The 23,105-nt window shown below is 32.7% G+C and overlaps 1 protein-coding gene across 1 annotated transcript in view; it reads left to right on the forward strand.

Annotated features, from left to right (window-relative positions):
- The window catches only part of LOC106137276 (putative phosphatidate phosphatase), a 58,888-nt gene that overhangs the window by 3,223 nt on the left and 32,560 nt on the right, over positions 1-23,105 (forward strand). Inside the window, exon 2 of the mRNA XM_013338081.2 lies at positions 19,496-19,647. Within this exon, the coding sequence (XP_013193535.1) occupies positions 19,496-19,647 (152 nt within the window). The remainder of the gene's footprint in view (positions 1-19,495; positions 19,648-23,105) is intronic.

Consider the following 23,105-nt stretch of genomic DNA (forward strand, 5'->3'; position numbering starts at 1 on the left):
CGATCCTTGCATACTTTCCTCGCCTCATCCACATTCATAAATATTTTCATGCAAGTCAATTTCGGGTACTCTTTATCTGAGCGTCTACCAGAACGTCTCCGATTTGATTAAGAAGAAAAGGATGGTTCAGCAGTATCAGTTCTGTATGTTATATGTTATTTTTTCCGTGCCATATATTCCTGCAGTGTACGCTGAAACCGTGCAGAATTCTATTTTCAGTTAAAACCACACCCAAACTAATGCAAAGTCTCAATCATTTGGTGTCAATAAAAACGCATATCTTTAAGTCATACCTCTAATGACGATGCTGTTTAAATTCAAAATGTTAACAGATAAGACATTACGTTGATCACATTGATCTTTTCCATCTGTTTCAAATAGTGATGGCTTCAGGTATTAACAAGTTGAAACTTTTACAGTCTGTACGTCAGTAAACTTGTTTACAAGATAATTTTCAGTCATGTGACCATCGCATATGACAGTAGAACTCTACGTTTCAAATCGAGCACGTCGTTAAAAGATTACTTAATAATTATCATGGGAAATGACGCACTTTCCTGTAGGTTTAGGTGTTTATTGGCTGAAATTATTTCCAACCACCACAAATTGTAGATTGTTCAGGTACCCGATGGTAAAGATTTGTAATGCAAGTCGGCCATATAAACCTTAAAAATTACCAAATCTTTCACACACTTAATTAAAACATAAAAATATTTTGAATTGAAATGAATAAAATTAGAAATATGCCTTATTACTCAATAACACCACAGAATGCCACATCAGTCAAAATTTCACCCTGGACAGCTTTCGACCGGTAACCTTTTGGTCAGTTTCTTTTGAATGCTAATCGATATCATTTGCATCTAAAACCATCCAGGGCAATTTGGTCAAATCTCACATACTTTTAAAATTATCATTACCTAATACACGTACTGATTCAGAGTAATTGTATCAATTAAAATAATTATGAATGCAATAAAAAATTCGCTTAGAATCAGAGAGAGTTTTCATAAAAACCAGAGAAGTGTAAGTTAAGCAACACGATGTCTTTACCAAGTAGTTTGCGATCTCCTCGTTCCCAAGCCCAGTGTGTTGTCATTGAAACACACTTAAGCTGAAAACACACAGGCTGTGACATAAGTGGGCAAAACATCATGAACACTTCATCTTATCTATAATGATACTAGCATGTCGAGCACAATTAACGCTAAAGAATGCTTTTTGAGAGCCGCACATACGACTTTAAATGTGCAGATGTTATAATTTTGAGAGGCTTCAAAGAGTTTTTCAAAAATGTAAAACGACATTATAAATGCCAACAACCTCTTCTCGCGCAGAATTCCGTTAATCAAGAAAAAGATTTATCGAATCAGGATTTTTTAAGAAGATTCAGAGCAACTCTGAATCTTAATTTCATCATAGAATTATCCAGATATACTTACATTGAGCGCGTCTTCTGTATCCTCGGTAATATAGACGTCCTGTGTGTATAAAGTTGAAAAGACAAAAATCTAGGTTGATACTTACGACATCATGTTCAATTAAGTGACATAACCAACACTACAGGAAAAAGTCGAAGAATTTTATAAGCTACACATGCATATACCGTTAAAGTGTCTACGGTCTTATATTAAGTATTTTATAGTGGCGTCACCTCTATGTATCATCTTGGCCCACCGATTCGGTAGAGCGTCGGTGTCTTTGGTTCCTGTAGGTACAGCACTATGCTAATATTTGGGCAACACTATCAAACTTTATATCCGTCTGCTGTCACAGGTGCATTTCGTGTGTGTGAACTGAATTCTTGAGTTTCGACATTTTGGAGGTACTACTTAAATGTTTGTTTCCTGTGTAGTGTGTGTACACATCATTTTTATTTAGTGCCAGTTTTATCCTCGATTTGTTTTATAATAATTTACTTGTTTTGGCTAAAGCTAGCAAAATTTCTCATTTCCAGTAGGGATGGTTGTATGAAATATCCAATCATCTACACTTCTACACTAATCTACACTATCTACACTAATATTATAAAGAGGAAAACTTTGTTTGTTTGTTTGTTTGTTTGGTTGTAATGAATAGACTCAAAAACTACTGGACCGATTTTAAAAATTCTTTCACCATCGAAAGCTACATTATCCACGAGTAACATAGACTATATTTTATTTTGGAAAAAATAGGGTTCCGTAATATACTTGGATTTTTCAGACACAAACTGAAAAAAATCAACCAAAAAGTTACTTATTTTGCGTACTATATATTTAGTATCGGCTGTGCATCCGTGCGAAGCCGGGGCGGGTCGCTAGTGACTGGTTGCTAGTCCATCGCCTAAAAAAAGAATCCCAAGTTTGGAAGCCTATCCTTTAGTCGCCTTTTACGATATCTACGGGAAAAAGATGGAGTGGTCCTTTTTTTTTCATTGGCGCTGGGCACCACACGGCACACTGTTTTTTTTTGTTTTATTAGAATTTAAAATAAAACTGTCAACGGTTGTTAATTTTTATACGATCATAGATGTAGAATGTACATTTTGAATTTTTGTGGTAGAGTCACACGTGTGTGTGGAGTGAAATATGAAAAATTTGTCATTCTGTTGCAATTAATTACGACAACTCCGAATAGAAAGTGGGCGTCAATTTTGTGCAGTCTACTTATTGGCCCCAATTGAACTCACTGGGTCTCTAAACGATCACATCCTGCATTATTTGTGCATTCACAATATAGACTTCCTATATTTATTGTTAGGATGTCTGCATCCTATTTAGTTAAATAATAACAGGATTATTCCTGATGGTTGTGGAATTCGTGGATTAAGTTTATTGCATCAACGTTAATAAATTCAATTTGGTATCAAATTTAGGATCTTCCTTTTCCTTCCTATTTAAAATTTGTGCATTTAAGCAGTTTATTATGACTAAATGTCAAATTATTCAAGTTTATACAAAATAAATGTATGTAATTGTCTAAATTGATAAACTTTTTGGGTATTACTAATAATAATTTTAAGTCGTTGGAAATATAGTTATTACTCTTGAAAAAATTATAATATCTTGCATCGGTCGCGTCTGTTGTATTTATTTGAAACACTTGATCGTGACGAATACGATTATGCTTTTGTACCTGTTATTGTATTTCTTTAAAAAAATTCCCAAAAAAGCATGTTTTCAGCAATAACCAGTCTTTACACTTCGTAAATTTCTGGTCCATCTTCATTTTTGCTTCTTGTAACAAGCGCAAGAGTCTTAATACCACTACTTACCCAGCTAGCTACTTGAAAGTCATGTTATCACGATCAGCTATTACTTACTGCTCGCCATTGTTGGGGATTTCGCAGCTATTTACAGCAAATTGAGGTTAATTTAGCCCCATTCAATGCGCTACAGAAATAGGGTTGGCAAACTTAAAATATGTAAGTACTTCAATTTCTAGGTTACTGTAAGGAAGAACCAAAAGCAATATATCTTTCAATTCAGGGTCTCTTGAAGAATCTGTATGTCTAAAATCTTCAATCACTGTCTTTAGAATTTGATGAACTAATATCACAATTTCTATTTTTAAATTAAAGTGGAGGGGAATTTCTTTCTTAATTTTATTAAGTCTATTTATGTTGATGTATTACGAAAACGCACCCGTCAGAAGTTTTTTTATGATTACGAACGACTTTATCTTTATGGTTGAAAGTGAGTCATGGCGCTAAAAATATATGGTTAATTTAGTTCAATAACTATTAACTGTCAACCCTATCAGTAGGAAGACCTGAAATTATTGCATCCTCTTTGCAGTAATTGGGTGTTTTGTGCAAGCAACCCTTTGAAATCTGATTCTAATTGGTGTGAAAATTGCAGCGATCGTAGCTAAAAGATTCTTATGCCTTGTCGTGGGGTGTTTACAAGAATAATTTTCTACCTTGAATTCTCCGGGTCGAAATTTAAAAACTACGGATAAATAAATGAGTTTTTAAATTTTGAAAATCAACATTTTTACTACATTCAAGTGATATTATTTAACTCATTGAAACATTATTGTACTATTTATTATTTCGTGTAATATATAAGTACATTACTTGAGATAACATGGGTATTCAATTTCAGCAGCATTACAGTGGAGTGTTTCTTATCTGACCTATTCTAAAATTATTAATTCAGTTATTTAAAATAAACTAATATTTTTAGCGAGTTGACATGGGCGAATCACATAACCAAAGCTGAAATCACTGCCGATACAGAATAGAGATACATTTGATGCGTAAATAAAGTTCTTCAATGAACAAAATATAACCTTTGCCCAAGTGCAAACTAGTGGAAGTCATAAAGTTAACATCAAAAGTAATTTATATCATGCGGCATTCCCCTTGGGTATTAAATACCCAAACAAAACCAAAATAGTAGGCGTCGCCACTAATTGTAATGACTGGAAGGTTAATCAAGATCTATAAATCAACTTCAGACGTTATCTCAATGTAATGAAATAAAACGTGCATCCTGAGACGAAGAATAATTAATGCTTTTGAAGATATATCGTTTGTTAATGTTACACCCACGTGGGGCACAAACGACAGGTTTAAAAAGGGATATAATGAACGATAGTGCATATTCCGTACATATTAAATACTGAAAGTTCCAGCTATGGTTCTGCTAAAGTGATTATTCTTGCTGTGTGCTGGCTTAAAAACGAAATAATGAAGAAGAAAGACTATAAAGAGTAAAGAGGAAATATATTACGATTTCACCCTGAAAAATTATTAGTAAGCAGCAGTCGGCTGCCGTGAAGGGTAAGTTACACTAGAAATCTTCTGCCTGTCGTTCTTGCAAGTTCAAATTTACTTATATTTTTTCAGGGTGAAATCGTATTATATTTCCTTCTTACTCTTTATAGTCTTTCTTCTTCATTATTTCGTTTTTTCGATTGCATTTAAATGACTTCAAACCTTGGGTCTACTAAAAACAACATGCGATCGATATCTTCTTTATTGATATGCTGTTAAAAGCAAAAATGAGCACCAACCCGAACTGTTGAAGTAAAGTGTTTTTAGTAGCCACAGAAGCCACATCGTCTATAAAACTCATATTTCAAACGCGTCTACATGTGACATTTTATAGGTTGTTAATTTTTTAAAGATTCTAGTTGCCTTTGTAATCTTTCGCTTATAAATAATGTTCAACTGGACGTTTTGCTTGTAATATCCAAAGTAACAAATAACACATGCCTGTAAAAAATAAGAACTATTAAAAATAAGAACTATAAGCACAGCGAGTCTCTAAAAAGAAATAAATTTTATTGAGCTTTAATATCATGCAATAAAAGTTACAAGGCATAATCAATTCGGGCTCGTACAATGAGATATGGTTTTCATTCTGCAAAATAAATGCATGTGCATTAATTTAGTCTTGACTGCAGTTCTTGATTGCATATGGATTGAAATTAATTTTGGTATCTCTGATTCGAAATATATTTCATAAATGTGAGATATGATCTCCTTTTTACTTGTAGAGATGTTAAAAATGTAAAAAAAAAAATAGTTTGTTTAATTGAATGATATAATGTTTAACTTGGTTTTGAGTTAAGAAATTTTCCATAATTTATAATTCGGAGTTCTTCAACAAATATAAAAATAATACTAACAAAACCAACAAGAAATTCAATTCAAACAATATGTGATCAGATATAACGGACTGGTGATAAATAATTCCAACAAAGTTAACATAGAATAAAAGTATCATTATTATAGATCCATCACATAGGTACAATTTATTTTATTATTCATCAAAATTCACTCCAGAAAGCGTTTAGGCTAGATTGACAACAAGACGAAATGAAATGAATTCGTACGGTAGCTCGCTGAATTAACTCACGAAGGGTCAACATGATAAATATTCGGGTATTGCCTAATATATTTTCTAAAAATAGTTTACCAAATTTACGTACTTACTTTTTTATTGATGATTTTAAAGTTGTTTCCATAATTTGAGAAGATTGTTAGAAAGGTGAATAAATGGTTTTACTAATAGGATGATCAACAATTGTATAAACTTGACCATTATTTCTAAATTCCGACCTTGGGAAATATTAAGCTATTGAAATAGAATTATACCATACAATTTGTCACATCTCACATCACACCATTAAAAGGAAATAACGAACTAATAGAAATAAACAACTGGGCATTCTGTACTTTCATAATTTGTGCTAATTCCTGGCCTGAGGAGGCACGCCTTCGCCGCCGCCTCCACGAGTTGTAAACCAAAATAAATCAGCGCAAGTGGACATGAATGTGGAAAAGGAAGTTATGGATATTTTAATAGATGTTATATCAGAATATCTTTACTCTTTTTTCCTATAGACATCGTCTGTGAAAGACTATCTATTGTGATTTTATTTATTTTAAATAGTCCGGATAAGGATCTATGTAGTTTGGGAATTTTGATAATAAAAAACTGCGTAATGTAACTGCTAAAGTAAATTATCAACTTTTGGTGCAGTGTGCTGAACTCCTCTTAAGCCGCTTCTTTAAGTTTATTGAAGAACGAACATTTTGGATGTTCTGTCGTAGTTTGTAGTTGTCTGTATCCAAGATTCATTCCCTTTATAAGGTCCTACGTAGTGACAAGTGTCTCATATTATCTAAAGCCAATAAATCTACAATCGTTCGATTTGTCCGTCATTGACACTGCTCAATCAAGCGTGCTAATGAATCATTATTTTCACGCTCTGCGTCTACGATAAATGTGTGGCCATTAAAATACCGTTAAATATTAATTTTGTGAGAAGGCTATAAGTGCGCAATATACCAATTGTATTAAAGATTTTTAAGGCGCATGTTTTAGTTGGATACCCAAAAATTTTTTAGGTTAGGTTTTCAAGAAATTTCTGGTAATGTAGACGATACCAGGCTTTTTTTTTCTGTACATGTTATTGTAGAAAACAGTGTTATTTATAAAAAGTAAGGAAAACCCGTAGGAACCTGTTTCTTTAAATAATCCCACTTATAGTAACCTGCCATTCAGACAGGTAACATTGATGGAAAGGGAAAGCAGGCAGTACCTATTGAGCCGAAGAAACGTTGGCACGCTAGTCACTTAATTTTGATACTTTAAATCATTTCAGGATATAAAGTAAAATAATTATTATACCTCGAACATATACAAACGACAAAAACGGTACCTGGTTAAGATTATATCGTAAAATCTGATGACATTTCAATGTATATAATAAATAATATACCAAGATAGGTTAATGTGGATGAAACTAAAGAAGTATGTAATGCAAGAGTTTTTTTATGAATAGATAGTCGTTACAAATAAAAATAAACTGCAATGAACTATCAATTTGACTGTACTGCTGGTTGCGTCTCCCTTCGAACAAGAACAAGACCACTCTATTTGATGGCGTCTTTTAACAACTATCTTTAAAGGGCATATAAAAACAAAGAAGATTTACGATGGTTTTATTATGGTGTGAATGGAAATGTTGAATTGGATCTATCCGAGCAGCATCCCGTTTATGATCTGGTCCATTTGGTTGAACTGAATTGTAGAACTGAATTGCTAATAAATTATTACCCCATAACGTTCGAAAAAGAAACACGATTCAATAGTAATGATGTGTAAATGAATGATTGAAATGAATAAGTCAACGGTTTTACCATATCTGGCACTGGTATATGTTCTTATTTTTAACATCCTCATATTTACCAATCTTTGGATTTCTACAGGTGTATGGCGGAATAATGCGCTCAGCTAAACGATAAATGTCACTATAACGTTAATTGGCTGTATTTTTAATTTCCATTTCATTTGTACTTTATAGTCCTACATAAATTCTGTCAAGATTATTAATAGCTTCCATTAGCGCAACTAGTTTCTTCATTTTATTATTATAAGTGAGAGTTCATATTAGCTTTTCAGTATATAAACGGGGAGGTGTTAATGATACAAGTAACATGTACTTCTTCATCTTATATATAAAATCCTTGTGTCAAAATGTTCGGTGCCGTACTCCTCTGAAATGGAGAATTGAGTAGGTCTGAGAATCGGCCAACATCTATTTTTCATACCCCTTAGGGATGAGGGTTGTCCACCCTTAACATTTCTTTTTTTAACTACAAATTACATAACAATTATTCATATGGCAAAACAACGTTTGCCGGGACAGCTAGTATTTACATAAAAGCGTGAAACGATCAACAGCTAGAATAAATACCTAAATTAGATATTTCTAAATAAACAACAGCTTCAAAGCACGAAGAAAGCACTTTAGCTCTAAAGAAAGGTGTGACTGGCGTTAAAGAGTTGACATACAATCGTTTATATCTATAGAAAAGTGGCATGTCGTGTAGAAGCGCTGCATTGTTATTTTAATTTATGTTAAACTTCTCACATGGACGACTAGTTTTGAAGTTGCTTCATTTGCAACCACTCGGGACTCAGTACTGCGCTGTTTGTGCGCGGTAGTCACTACCAGCGCAGTTGTCGTTTCTATAGGTACGTTGAAGACTATTTTTAGCATCTTATGATGAAATGAACTTCTTATTCCTGTCTCCCCTTGAATTCGAACTTTGATCTACTTAAAACTTATTTGGCATTATGAGTACATAATATCTAGGTAAAGTTATATTTGGCTTCCGTGACAATTTTCAATAATCCTTCCTTAGATGGATTCCTTAGTCATTATATATCATTCAGGTACACCTGAGTTAATAAATGTAATATTCCAGTCCTATTAAACCAAAAAAAATATAGTTACAAATCTTTTAGCTTTTTCTTAATAATTTCTTATCCTACACCCACACTTGCTTCATTTTTATTATCATTTATCGATGATACGTGTTAGTCTCGGTCCGTTATGTCATACAAATAAACGTTTATTATTCAAATGGCCCCTTCGATTCGGCTATTTAGGCAATTATAACCCAAAACAAACTCGGCGTCTGCGCCGTCCATCTTCCTTCATCCCGGCTTGGGGTCATTGAGCGATCGACTCCATTTGATGTCCAACGCATAGTGGTTGTTGATTATTACGTGTCATCTTGACATTTGGTATGCGGTGAATTACATTAAAAATTATTAAACGAATTGAGGCTCAAGTCTCGAACATAGTTTGAGGCTGGCTCTACATCAGTACGTAGAATGTATGTATAAAATAATTAGAGTGTAGTAAAGCTTGGACAGTTTTAGTTTGATACAGTAATTTGGAATTAATTTTTGAAGTGATATTGGAAATACAAAGTTTTTCTCGTAAAGAAAGATCGTAAAAATTAAAAATGTGTGCCCAAACATGAAAAAAGCCGAAGTAATTGCCATGTCGATACTTATTAATTCTCCTAAGTTGGAAACAGCGCCCCCATTGAGGCAGCAATGGTTGTTTTTTAAACATGCGCTTGCACTGGTATCGCCCATACAGCGGCAGTAAACTGCACGTAACAGGAGGCATGGTATGTGTTTAAATTTGTAAATGTAATGGCGAAACCATAACAATTTTGTTTTACAAGGCAAGTTCAGATGTTATGGTTTGTGAAATGAGATCATATAAAAGCGTAGTATAAAAGTTGGATAAACACCTATTTCCCGAGCCAACTTTGATGATAGCTGTATTATTCTCTTGTAACGCACTTATAAAACGTCATTTTTTCTTACGGGTTATACAGAGCCAAGTCTCAAGACTAACCTTACGTTTACCGTACTTTGATTATCATATATGTCAAGTAACTCGGTCACTTGTAATTTAATAATGTAAAACTTCATCATTTGAACAAATTTAACCAGAATATTAGAAAATAATAGCTACCTACTATATTTATTATATGGTTGATGATAATTTATTTGATTTTCATTTCTTTAAAATCGCACATTGCCTAGTTGTAAATAAATTTTATTATACACGTTTCTATCACAAATTAAGTCTGAACGGTATATGAATACTCATTTTACTATTACTGTTTTAATTAGTAGCTCCTATTACTTGTTTGACCACAATTCTGTCCGGGTGTTCTGTGTGAATGACTGGCTAGTAACACGTATGTTCTCAAGTGTATTGCGTTTGCGTGTGCACTTGCATACTTTACATTATATTATCGTACACTGTCAGTCATTTGCATCTCCTCACGGAGTTTTCCTTCGTTCTTATTGCGTTCTAGGTGTCATGACATTGCACTAATGCGTAGCATTTAACTTTTATTATTTCAACGATCAACGCTTATATCTGAATTTATTTACTAGTAGTTTTCTACATGTAAAATTTTGTATTCCTAGAATTTCATCTTGATTTCTTATTTTGTCTGTTGTATATTTTTTTAAAACAATAGTGACTTTTTTAAATAGAAATACATTAACGATTACCGTATCTAAATCTAGAAGGAAGTTGGCAATATCAATATCATGCATAATGTACTAGTTCTAAAAGATTGCAAAATACATAGCTTTGGTTGGCGGTGGATGACCACAAGATATGTGCAAGCATAACTGACAGTTGTAACAAGATCAATCAAACCGAAGTAGCATGCGGTACATTGATCCAACTAAACAGATTCTAAAATGCGATAATAATTTATTCTCTAAATATATTAAATGATACATTTACTACCTTACTGATTGAATAACATTAATTGACACAGCCACTGGTTCTAGAACACGAGATATTAATTGAAACTTCGAATCAAACAGCGATTCTAATGATTTTATTTTTTATTCCAACTAAACGTTATTCTTTATCTGCAGTTTATTCTTTTTCTTTTGAATTCCTAACTTGCTTATGTGCTTTAGTACTTCATCTAATTCTGTCTTATTTTCTTTTTTATTTCACAATTCACGTACTTCTTACAATACAAATAGTTGGTTTATTACTCGTCCATCAACTAGACCAATGTGAATCTTATTTAACGGAACTGTACTTATGATGATTGATGCAAATGATAAGAAATTACCACGTATCATGTTCAATAGTAATTCATCAGTATGACCAGTTTTTTTTATTTACAGCTGTGGTCTATTAGCTGATTCATGTTTGGTCTAGAATTTAAGTTTCAGGTCAAGAATTTTCTCCTGGTATAAAATGATATACATTTATAAATACATATTTGTGCAATCCATCACGCGAAGCTATATTAAATTGTTATTTTGCTCATTATGGTTTCAACTTTAGAATTTCATCATCTCATCATCTCACTGTAATATATTTAGACCAATTCTGTAACTAGCTGATTCACAAATAATTTACTACCACCAATTTGACAATCATCTCAGAAGTAGTTTCAATTGGTGTCACTTGTGCATCACCTAATTTAAGTCCATTGCTAAATTTTGTTGTTATTATTATTTGCAATAAACGAAATTTATTTCGTTACATACAATTACACTTATAGAAACACAAAATCTTTCCCACGATCCTTGCATACTACTTTTGCTTAAATCTATACTATTATTATAAAGCTGAAGAGTTTGTTTGTTTATTTGTTTGAACGCGCTAATCTCAAGAATTACTGGTTCGAATTGAAACATTATTTTTGTCAATGTTGCCCAAAATAACTATTCCACGCGGACGAAGTTGCGGGCACAGCTAGTTACATATACAACTCTGTGCGTGTTTTTGTGTAATCTTGACCTTACGCCTCTTGTGAATCTTTTTTATTGAAATGATTTATTTGTTACGTATCTAGTTGTCAGGATACATGCTTTTTACTTAATTTAAAATCCATTAGTTCACTTACAATCACATTTATGCTTGTTCTGAATCCTAGTTCAATCAGTTCGTGCGTGCCATCATAAGTCTCGAGGATTGCAATTTACTATGAAAGGTTGCCGACCACTTTTAGACAGAGTTAGATTCATCTTGACAGCCGGACATGGACAGATGGACGTTGGACACCCACTGAGGTGTAATAACTTGTAGCGTAGATTAAGATGGTTTATTTACAAATGATGGAGTGTAAGCTCAATGTTTTTTAACAAATTGTTTACTACATTCGTACATTAAGTGATTCTGACTAAACTTCGTTTTTAAAGACAAAGTTTTTTTAACCCTAAACAAACGTTTTTATTTAGGTACATTTTTTCATTTTCTTTACATGATCTTCCAAAGTTATGAGAAATAATGACGTCTGTAATTTTGTATCAAAATATAATTTCGCAATGATAAGATTGGTTATTACTCCAACACTCATTATTACAGCAGTAGTCCGTACATTAAGGACAGTAATTCGGATCAGTTGGACAGCCATGCACTTTTTTATATTTATTACTGAGATAAAATTACCCTTTATATCCGTTACGCTCCAGAGACATCCTTTGGACCGGTCGCACCAAACTGGATTTCAATAGCTACTTTAACTTTCTCATTTTGCAGCATTAAAAGTTCAATAACCCACGTTTTGGCAACACCAGCTATTCTATTTGTTAGATTTGTAAACACTACGTTGTTTGTCATGATGGAGTTTGTACAAGTTTGTGTTTTATTTCTTTTGGCATATGTATGAAAATAACAAAATGATGCTTTTAGGCAAGATGGTGTAAAATTACATGTATGTTTTTCATTTCACGTTGGAAAATATACATGTGTACCTATACGAATATTTAATCAATTCACAAATTTGTTATATATTTATAACGTTTTTTTTTTGGCTCAACATGTTTATTCACAGGTAGGTATCCTTTTTTTATTTACTAGTAATAAGTAATTCTCAATTTTATTCAGGACTTATATCGTTCAGGACTTATGCCGTGTGGTTCCCGGCACTATTACAAAAAAGAATAGGACCACTCCATCTCTTTCCCATGGATGTCGTAAAAGGCGACTAAGGGATAGGCTTATTAACTTAGGATTCCTCTTTTAGGCGATGGGCTAGCAACCTGTCACTATTTGAATCTCGGTTCTATCATTAAGCCAAAGAGCTGAACGTGGCCATTCAGTCTTTTCAAGACTGTTGGCTCTGTCTACCCCGCAAGGGATATAGACGTGATGATATGTATGTATGTATGTAGGGGGAAGTCCCGTAACGCCGGACGGCACCTAGCGCCGGACACTCGTACTATCAAGCGAGTACAAATCAGTTCGTTTCAAAATACATGTGAAAGGGGTGCTGGGGCATACAGGTACAAGATCACGCGCCGCGCCTCGCCAGCGACGCACACGGCCGCGGCAGGAGTAACCATTTGCTGTTTTAGGCTCGAAATCACGGCGTCACCTAAATATCAACGTAAGTAATTCTAGTATATTTATGCATTTACATTTGAGTGGTATTCAAAGATAAAATCAGTACTCGATTGTTATCCGTAAAATGGTAGAAAATTATTACATCTTTTAAACAATTTTAGTAGGTACCATCTAATGAACGAAAATGTGTGTCCCTTAGCACCGGACACTAAGTCGTCCCTTAGTGCCGGACAGTAAACATATTGATATTTCTGGTAAGAAATTACGTATTTTATTCTAATTATTTAATTTTGTTTTAGAGTATAGAAGAAAGAAGATAGTTAAAATGGACGAGAAGAAAAAGAAAGGATCCTGGGATCCACAGAGCTTACAAACTGCTATTGATAAGGTTATGTCACAAGAACTGAGTGTAAGACAAGCTGCAATGCGATACAATATTCCTAAAAGCACTATACATTAAATAAAGGCCCTAAATCAAGAAGAAGTAACAATGAAACCAAAGTTAGGTAGATTCACTAACACCTCCTTAGCAGAGTATGAAGAAGTCTTGGTGGACCACATTAAAGATTTATCGAATAGATGCATGCCAGAAAAAGAAGTTTCTTAAATTAGCATACGACTTAGCTGAAGTCATGAAGATTCCTCATCGATTTAATAAAGAAAAAGGCAGTGCTGATAAATAAAAAATAAAAGTCGCAATAAAAAATTACGACTTCATGAAAAGACATTCTGACATTTCGTTGAGAACACCGGAATCGACAAGCATGATGCGCCCCGTAGGATTTAACAAACCACGAGTGGATCTCTTCTACGACAACCTTGAAAAGCTGATGAAACAGTACAACATTCACACCCTCAAGAATTTATTACTGTGATGAAACTGGTGTCAGTTGCGTGCACAAATATTCGTCCGGTACTAGGTGCCACTTTTTAAAATTATGTTTTATGTTACCAAAGTTTGTTTGATAGTATTAATTATTTTTTAGCAGAGGTTGCATTTTTGTTAAATTAATTTGATTTCTAACTTTGTTATCTAATATAAGTCATAATTTTATAAACATTCCTTAAATATTTTATGTTTTATTTTGAAATAACCTTAGGTGTCCGCCACTGGGGGACTTCCCCCTATGTACTTATATCGTTAAGGTTTTATTACGTGTATGTAATATTTACTTTTCCATTATCTTATTAGTCTTCATCCAATCAAAAATTTCAGTTGAGATCTCTGGTTTGACCATTAAAATTTCATAGATCTCCAAAATCCCCGCATCTCTCTTCCCCGATACAACTTGGGGATTTTCAACGCAAGAGTGAATAGGCATTGTTTGAGCTTGCCTGCACCACCTTAGGCCTCATCTTGCTTAATACCAGGCAGATTAAAGTCAAACGCACTCAAATTATTATAATAAATAAAAAAAACTAAAAAACTACGCTTTATTGCTAATCAAACTAAAAAATAGAAAATAAAATTTAAAGACAAAGGAATTATAAAACAGTAGTAGCAAGTCGAACAATCGGTTATAGTCAATTACCTCCGATTAAAATTATAACAAAATTAAATTTATAAACAAAACAATTTAAATCAGAGTAAAAAGCGTGGGGTGCCTGATGTAGTAAATATTAAAATCATTCTATTAGCATATATTTATGACAAGAGAGTTATGAAAATGAAGTAAAATGCACCCCACGCTTTTAACTCTGATTTAAATTGTTTTGTTTATAAATTTAATTTTGTTATAATTTTAATCGGAGGTAATTGACTATAACCGATTGTTCGACTTGCTACTACTGTTTTATAATTCCTTTGTCTTTAAATTTTATTTTCTATTTTTTAGTTTGATTAGCAATAAAGCGTAGTTTTTTAGTTTTTTTTAAACTATTATTTATTTTCTATTTTTTAGTTTGATTAGCAATAAAACGCCTAGTTTTTTAGTTTTTTTATACAATTATTTTTTGGTAGAAGTGTTAACTTCCTACTACTTCTACTACGCTGTATAACTATCTTACTAGAAATGACTTTCGCAACCATGCGCCCATCGCCGGAGGTTTTCACAACTAACTTTCTTAAAGTTATATGTGGCCTGATTGGATTAAATCTCATAATATTCTCATCATCATGATTCTTTTTTAGGCGATGGGCTAGCAACCTGTCACTATTTGAATCTCAATTCTATCTTAAAGCCCAATAGCTGAAGGTGGCCTATCAGTCTTTACAAGACTGTTGGCTCTGTCTACCCCGCAAGGGATATAGACGTGATTATATGTATGCATGTATGTATGATGATTGTTAAACCCAGTTGAAAAGAATTTTATAGTGATAAATCACTGTTAATAATATTTTTGACTATCCAGCAAACATAACAATTTTCGATTGTGGCCTTGCCAGGAATCAAACCACAAGATTAAGAGGCAGATTGATACAGGAACAAAAATATTTCAAACATACCTCCACTGCCTTTACAACCAGGAACGCAACAATGTTTATCTGAAGACATCGTGGCACTTTTGTAGTAAAATCTGTCTTTCACAAAAACAAACACAAACTTGGGACTCCTATCTCAAATAATCAGGTACTTTTTACAGGAGTCCTATCTCAAAATATCTGCACAACACAGTGAACACAGTCAGAGTCCAATCTCAGATGATAAAATCACACGAATATCCGGAAGAACAAAGCTCGACTCAACGGAAGATTCCAAACTCCAAATAACGACAAGTTATCAGCACAAAACAAAGTGCAAATAGGTAAATACACAGGCACCGGTAAAAAAACAGAAAGAAAGTTTACAGGTGTTAGAATCGAATTCAAAACTTACTGCAAAACTTATTTTACATAAATAAACAAACTGTCACTCATTTTCCAAGCGAGTATTACAGTGTTGCTATTATAAATATGCAAAAGTTACATAATGTTAATTCAAGAATCGCATTAATATGTTAAATACGTATTAAATATCGCAAAGTTCTGTAGGTAGTAACTTTATTCTTGTATTGTTGTAAATTTAGTTGTTCAATTTTCATTTATTACTTTTGTTTTATTACTTATATATTTTTTATTGTTTTAAAATATTCTACTAATTCTACTATTGTTTCTAATGGTAATTCTAAATGGAGCGATGCGATGAAATAAAAAAGCCTCAGGTTAATAGTAACATTATATGGAAATATATTACATCTCTTTTTGGACTCCTTATACGTCAGAACTTCTTGGTTTCTTGTATGGAGATTACTGGCACTGGTGCTATCTCTGTCTCTCTTACTCTCATACGAAGGATCTAAAAATGAATTTATTAATCCTGGCAGTTTTAATAAGGATAATGAGAAACTCTTATCAAAATATTGCATTGTCATCGGTCCTTGATACGTGTGCAAAGTTTCAAGTTGATCAGACGTTTAGAAATCAGTGAAAATTAAGCTCAAAGATTCCGTTACATACATACATACATACATACATACATACATACAACCCAAGCTAATAAAAGCGTAGTAAAAACAATAATTATTTGTCCCACATTGCTTGTAACAATTTCTTCAAACAGACCGCTCAAGAACATTAATTTTGTTTTTAATTATCAACTGAGTCATGTGCTATTAAAAGTCTTTGAAGTGTTTCCAGTTTTTTAATGTTCATTACTGAACGTTAAAATTTTTCACCATTATGCAATAATTTAATAATTACCTACTTAAATAATATCATGATATGCTGCTGCGTCTTTGACATTGCTTGTAAATTATAAGTCGATTAAGTTAATCCCATTACATTAATTTAATGTAAATTTGTGTTTCTATAGGTTTTAATAATATTTCATCATAAAGTTAAATTTTTATTTTTCAAGTGACCGTAAAATCTCTCTTAGAAATTTTTCATTAATTTTGTCTTAAAATTTTCTTCTATTGACTTTTTTACATGAACTTACTCAATTGAATATTTTGGGTTAAAATTCGAAAATCTAACAAACTCACGAGGTAAAAAAGCAAACATGCTTAAAGTTATAGACTGAAATGGTACGCATTCTACAATCTTAATGATGGAATTGAGAATCAGATAGGAGACTGGTTGCCTCAGAGAGGAATCCAAAGTTAATAAACCTATTTCCTTGATTGATTTTTAAAATCTATACGGACTGCTAACTAGCTGTTACACTTCTTTGCTACACAGCCCAAATTGGAAGCTTAGATGAACTGTTAAACTGATATTAATTACAAAAATAGGTGTTCTTTAGTGTAATGAGATCAAAACATTTGAAGTCTAAACCAAAAGCAACCTAAAACACCTCACGGTTTCCGACCACAACCTGTAAAGCACATATGAGATACGTAATCTCAGATTACAGAATCTAGGCTACATTATGCAACTGACGGTTCATTGACCCAGTTTGTAGTCGTGGACCACAGGCTGACTCATAGTTTTTATCGTCTAAAATTCACACTCATAATTGCTGATGTGGAATGGAATTGAGATTATGAAGTATATTATCATATATTCTTTGAGTTAGTATGAATTTTTGTGCAAAATTTTAACAATGTAATTGACTGAGACAATGAAGACGAAAAAGCTTTATTTTGGCGAAGTAAAAAAAATGCGAAATATATTATGATGTGTGAAAAATAAAGGTAGCAAAATTAGTTGTGTCGATCATCGAGTTAAAACGCATTTGTATAGAGGGGAGGCTGAATTAATTGAGCACGCACTAATAAATATGTATACAGTTTAAGAATTTTGACAAGTGGACAAATCAAAATTGTTCATTGAAGCTACGTTTACGTAGATTAAATAAAATCAACCTTTGTAAATTTTACTATAACGTTGCTTTCTTTATATAATTTATATTAGTAGCTTCAAGTGTTGCTTCAAGCGACTTATATATTATATAACTAGCAGTGCCCGCGACTTCGTCCGCGTGAAATAGTTATTTTGGGCATCATTGAAGCCCTCAAGGATGAATAATTTACCCCGTTTTTTTTCACATCTTCCATTATTTCTTCGCTCCTAATAGTTGCATCGTGATAATATATAGCTTAAAGCCTTCCTCGATAAATGGTCTATTCAACACAAAAATAATTTATCAATTCGAACCAGTAGTTCCTGAGATTAGCGCGTTCAAACAAACAAACTCTTCAGCTTTATAATATTAGTATAAATAATATATTCTCATCTTACTCCCAATAGTTATTAAATCATTCATCCTGGTGAAGTTCCGAAACCACTATCTTTCCAACCATAATATTTGTAGTACGACACTAACGATATAGCTCATAACAATAGCTTCTCAAAATAGCGAAGGATATAATTATATTCTAAGACACGAGTATATTGCCCAATCCACTCAAAACCGTAACTCGATAATGGCATGGGGCATAAAACTGTTTATTTTTACTAAGATCAATAACAAAGACTCTCCCTTCGTGACAGATGTAAATTCACTGGAAGAGTTCATTGAATGTTTATATTTCACAAATTTACTAAACTACAAGCAAAGAGATAACGATCAATTAAAAAAAAAATCATTTGTATATTTAATAAAGAACGAATTCATCCTTTTTCTCCTTCCAAGATACATAAAAAAGGTGGTAATAATATTGAATTGTTGACGTTAAATTAGTTCACTATCCGAATCTCAATTTCCAGCTAAACGTTGAAAGGCCAAACGTTCATAATGATCAATGATCATTTCGACACTGTTGGTCCTGTCGCCGTGCACCATTTTTTCGTTAATAGAACAAAAAAATTCAACGAGATATAATTATTTTTATGAACTCTAGGGTTTTATAATTTCTACAGCGTCATTTCCAAAAATTCTATATCGTTGTGATCTCCGTTCCGTACCTGCTGTTTTTTGTCTGTCCCTAGATGTGTTTGGACAAGGAACAATCCGTGAAACAATAGTAGAGTTATCCTAAATAGGGTTGTTCCGTGCTCCCAATTTAAATTCCATCTTTGACGGGCCTCGATTTTAATCGGTACACTTTTTGTATAGTAAGTTTGTAATTATGACTGTGATTTATAATATAATAGTTTTTGTGTCTGGAATAGCGTTATTCATTAATTAGTTTTGGTTATTTTTAACACATTTTTGTATTATTTATGTGTAATTTTAAATATATTTTTTAAATCATTTATTTTGAAGAATTTTTAAACTGTTATACGTGAACGAAGTTCTTTATCATGTCTTATCTAAACCTGTGTATGGCACTTCCATATTCTTTAGTGTTATTACAGTATACAGTATAGTCGAATCGTCCAGTATAAACCCTTTTTTTAGTACTTTATTGATTTTCCCATTATTATTATTTTTGATAATTATTTTTGTACACATCGCACAAGATATGAATAATTTCTTTTCTTTTGTTACAGTTGGCTTCTTGATTCTCGTGTTCTACTTATGGGGCACCCCTTACAAGCGAGGCTTCTTCTGTGATGACGAGTCCCTCAAGCACCCTTTCAAAGACTCCACCGTCACCAATGTCATGTTGTACATCGTCGGTTTGGGGTTGCCAGTACTAACCGTAAGTCCTTTCTTAATATTTTTCCCCGTCTTTTGGGAGTCGTACTTAAAATTATAAATGTTTGCCTTCTTCAACTTCTTTATTCTATTGTATTTTATTTTGGATAGCATTGATTTACTCTGCACAAATAGAAAGTACTGTAACTATAGAAAGGTACTTTTTAAACACGAAAACATAGATGAACTAACACGTCCACAAATATTTACAATCAATATTTGACTATTCTGTCATCTTGTCACAGAAATAGAAAAAGCAATATTCTTTCATGATCCAGTTACAGAAGGCAATGACCGACAGACTACATCACTAGTGTGTATTATAATGTAAACTTTTTGTGTTGAGAGCTAGGCATAAAATAGAGTATGCACTTATTTGCAACCTCTTACGTCTCCTTAATATCAATCAGGTGTACCGTAACGTCAATTGGAAGGACCATGTGAGTGAATAATATTTTCACGTGGATTGTTAAGTGGCTATGATGACGCCTTAAATGTGACTTTGGTTGTCGTGTGGAGTTAACGGGTGTTTAGAATAGAACCGTTACATTTTATGTTATAAGCGTTAGAACGTTTTTATTAGTTTACGAGTAAACTGTGCACTACGTTGGTTACTATTAATCTTCCAGACGTTGCTACAAGTAGGTACTATTAACAGATATTTGGATGCACCTCGAATATTTGGATATAAGCTCTTGGTTGCTAAAGCATTTATTGTCAATATTAGTCTTGTGAGGACATCGATTATCGAGCCATGATGTATAGTCTGTCTTTATCAGTAACTTGTTAGTTTTGTAGACCCAATTCGATTTGCCCGTATTCGATAAAATTTGTTCAAAAATATTTTTATATACAAACATCACGTTTTTATTCCTTACGGGATAGACTAAGCCAATATCTCGAAATTACTCAAAAGAAGTGCAGCTGAATGGTTTATCATATCTAACCTAATGTACATACAATCAAAATTACTCCGCACGCATTTTTCTAGTATACCTATCCTGATATGTGAAACAGGGATTTTTTTTTAAATTTGAATGAATGGTATCTAAAGAGACCACCTAGAGTCTTCTTTATCTTAAATCGATGATAACAGACACAAATTAATTTTCGTGAATGAACGAAACAGGATTCTTAACTTCATCCTTATCAATGTCAGTTATCGAAATGATCCAATTCTATATCAAACACATGCGCCGAGTTATTCCCACGGAATTCTTTATAGGTCCTCTTGAAAAAAAAACAAAAACATTCGATTAATGTTTTTTTTAAAGACTTGAAGGATCTTCGATGATATTATTTATTCATAAGTAATTATGCAATACGGTAAATTTTATGGAATCAGTTAAAAAAAATACCTCTAATGTTTGTAAGTACCGTGTGGTTCCCGGCAATACAAAAAATAATAGGACCACTCCATCTCTTTCCCATGAATGTCGTAAAGGCGACTAAGGGATAGGCTTACAAACTTGGGATTATTTTTAGGCGATGGGCTAGCAACCTGTCACTTTTGAATCTCAATTCTATCAGTAAGCCAAATAAGAAGAAAGAAGTCATGATATATAAACAGAAATACAAGAAAGCCTGAAAATGAAACATAAAATTTCATATTTGTACCTATGTCTATAAATCGTGTGTGTGGAGCCGGTAACCTTTTCCATCATATCTCCTATCTGGGGTATGCTGGAAGAGATTTGTTTAGGAATAAGCAGAACCTATGTAATTTTGATTTTGTGTTTATCATTCGCGATGTTTTCCGTGTATATAAATGAGTAAATAAATAAAAAAGAAACTGTTCGAATAGAGCTCGAGAGAGCTGTGCATTTGAAACACAAAATTAATGAGCGCGTAATCTTTTGTCAACAGCCACTCGAAATATCAATAACACTGCCACTAACCTTGAACTTTTCGCTATACATGTATATAATAAACGAGTAGGTATTACGTGTGTCTGTCTGAACAAATATTGAAGAAGTCACGTATATTATGTTGATAATAATGATTTCGGCAAAAAAATGATAACCCATCATAGTTTATCATGTAATTTGTCTGCGTTATTTTTAAGATCGAACTCATATCAAATTATACCTAGCTGAAGACTGTCCCAGAACGCTACCGTAATATGATATTTTTGTAGCTAACCCAATTTTATAGCTCAGTGAGTAATAAGTTTTATCATCAGGTTTGATGATTTCTTATAGTTCATTGGTTCACGCGTTTGATCTATTGGTATGCAGCGATCATGTTTCAGAAATTTTGATATTTAATTCTATAATTATATTTAGATGTCATATCAATGTCTAAAGTTATTGAAAAACAAGACCGTTACATAAGTACAACAGAGAGACTATCAGTAATTAATTAAATTTAAAATTTGTTTCATAAATTAATTATTGCAATAACGTGACAAAATTGACAATTAAAATATTTTAGAAATCAAATGCGATTAACTTAATACTCATCTTAAAGGCACGCATGATGGCCATGACAATAAAACTCTAAATGATTTACAGACCTAGCGTGTAGAACTAATAACTTAAAGTGCTAACTCCCATGAAAGCGTGACCGTCAAGGTGTAACCATAAACGATTAGGAATTGTTGTGGTCATGGTCTCAAAGGTAAATAATGGTCTACTTTCAACACGCCTTTACTAGAAATTTATATCACTACATAGTATAAAACAAAGTCGCTATTTTAGTCTGTTTGTCTGTATGCTTAAATCTTTAAAATTACGCAACGGATTTTGATGCGGTTTTTTGTAACAGGTAGAGTGATTCAAGAGGAAGGTTTTTATTTGTAATTTTTTCCGAATTTTGCACCCGTGCGAAGCTGGGGCGGTTCGCTAGTATTAAATGAGAAATTAACCAATGACACAATCTTAAAAATGAAGAGATTCTTGTTAAAATTAAGATTCTTAGATTAGACTAAATTTATATTTTGCAGACAATTTCTTTGATTGTTGGTATAGTTGAGATGATAGAAATAAATCTGATGATGATAATTTATAATAAAGACTTTATATGCGACTGCTTTACTTCAATTTCAATAATCAAAATAAATTAATCAAGGGTGATTGTTTCAAATGATATAAGCAACGTTTTGAAAATTATTGAGCAAAGGATTAAGGACTGAAATTCGACTCAAAATAAGTATATATTAGTTAATTATCTGACTAAATATTTTTTCGAAAAACTGCTGTATTTATATTTTAAAAAAGTAGTAAAGTCAGTTTTAATACACATAATAATATATCGCCAGGAGGATATAAACAAATATTGTTTCACATAGTTTTGCCAAATTAACCTTGACCGATAGAAATGGCACCCTGGCATTTTGCCAGACGATATTTCTGTAATCTTTTCTTCTTCAGTTTTTGTTTACATGGAATCAAAGAAATAAAATATTCGTATTTTCACTTCAAACATGTATAATCGTATCATAATAACTAGTTTTATTGGACA

Source organism: Amyelois transitella, chromosome 19, assembly GCF_032362555.1.
Source record: "Amyelois transitella isolate CPQ chromosome 19, ilAmyTran1.1, whole genome shotgun sequence".
Taxonomy (NCBI): domain Eukaryota; kingdom Metazoa; phylum Arthropoda; class Insecta; order Lepidoptera; family Pyralidae; genus Amyelois; species Amyelois transitella.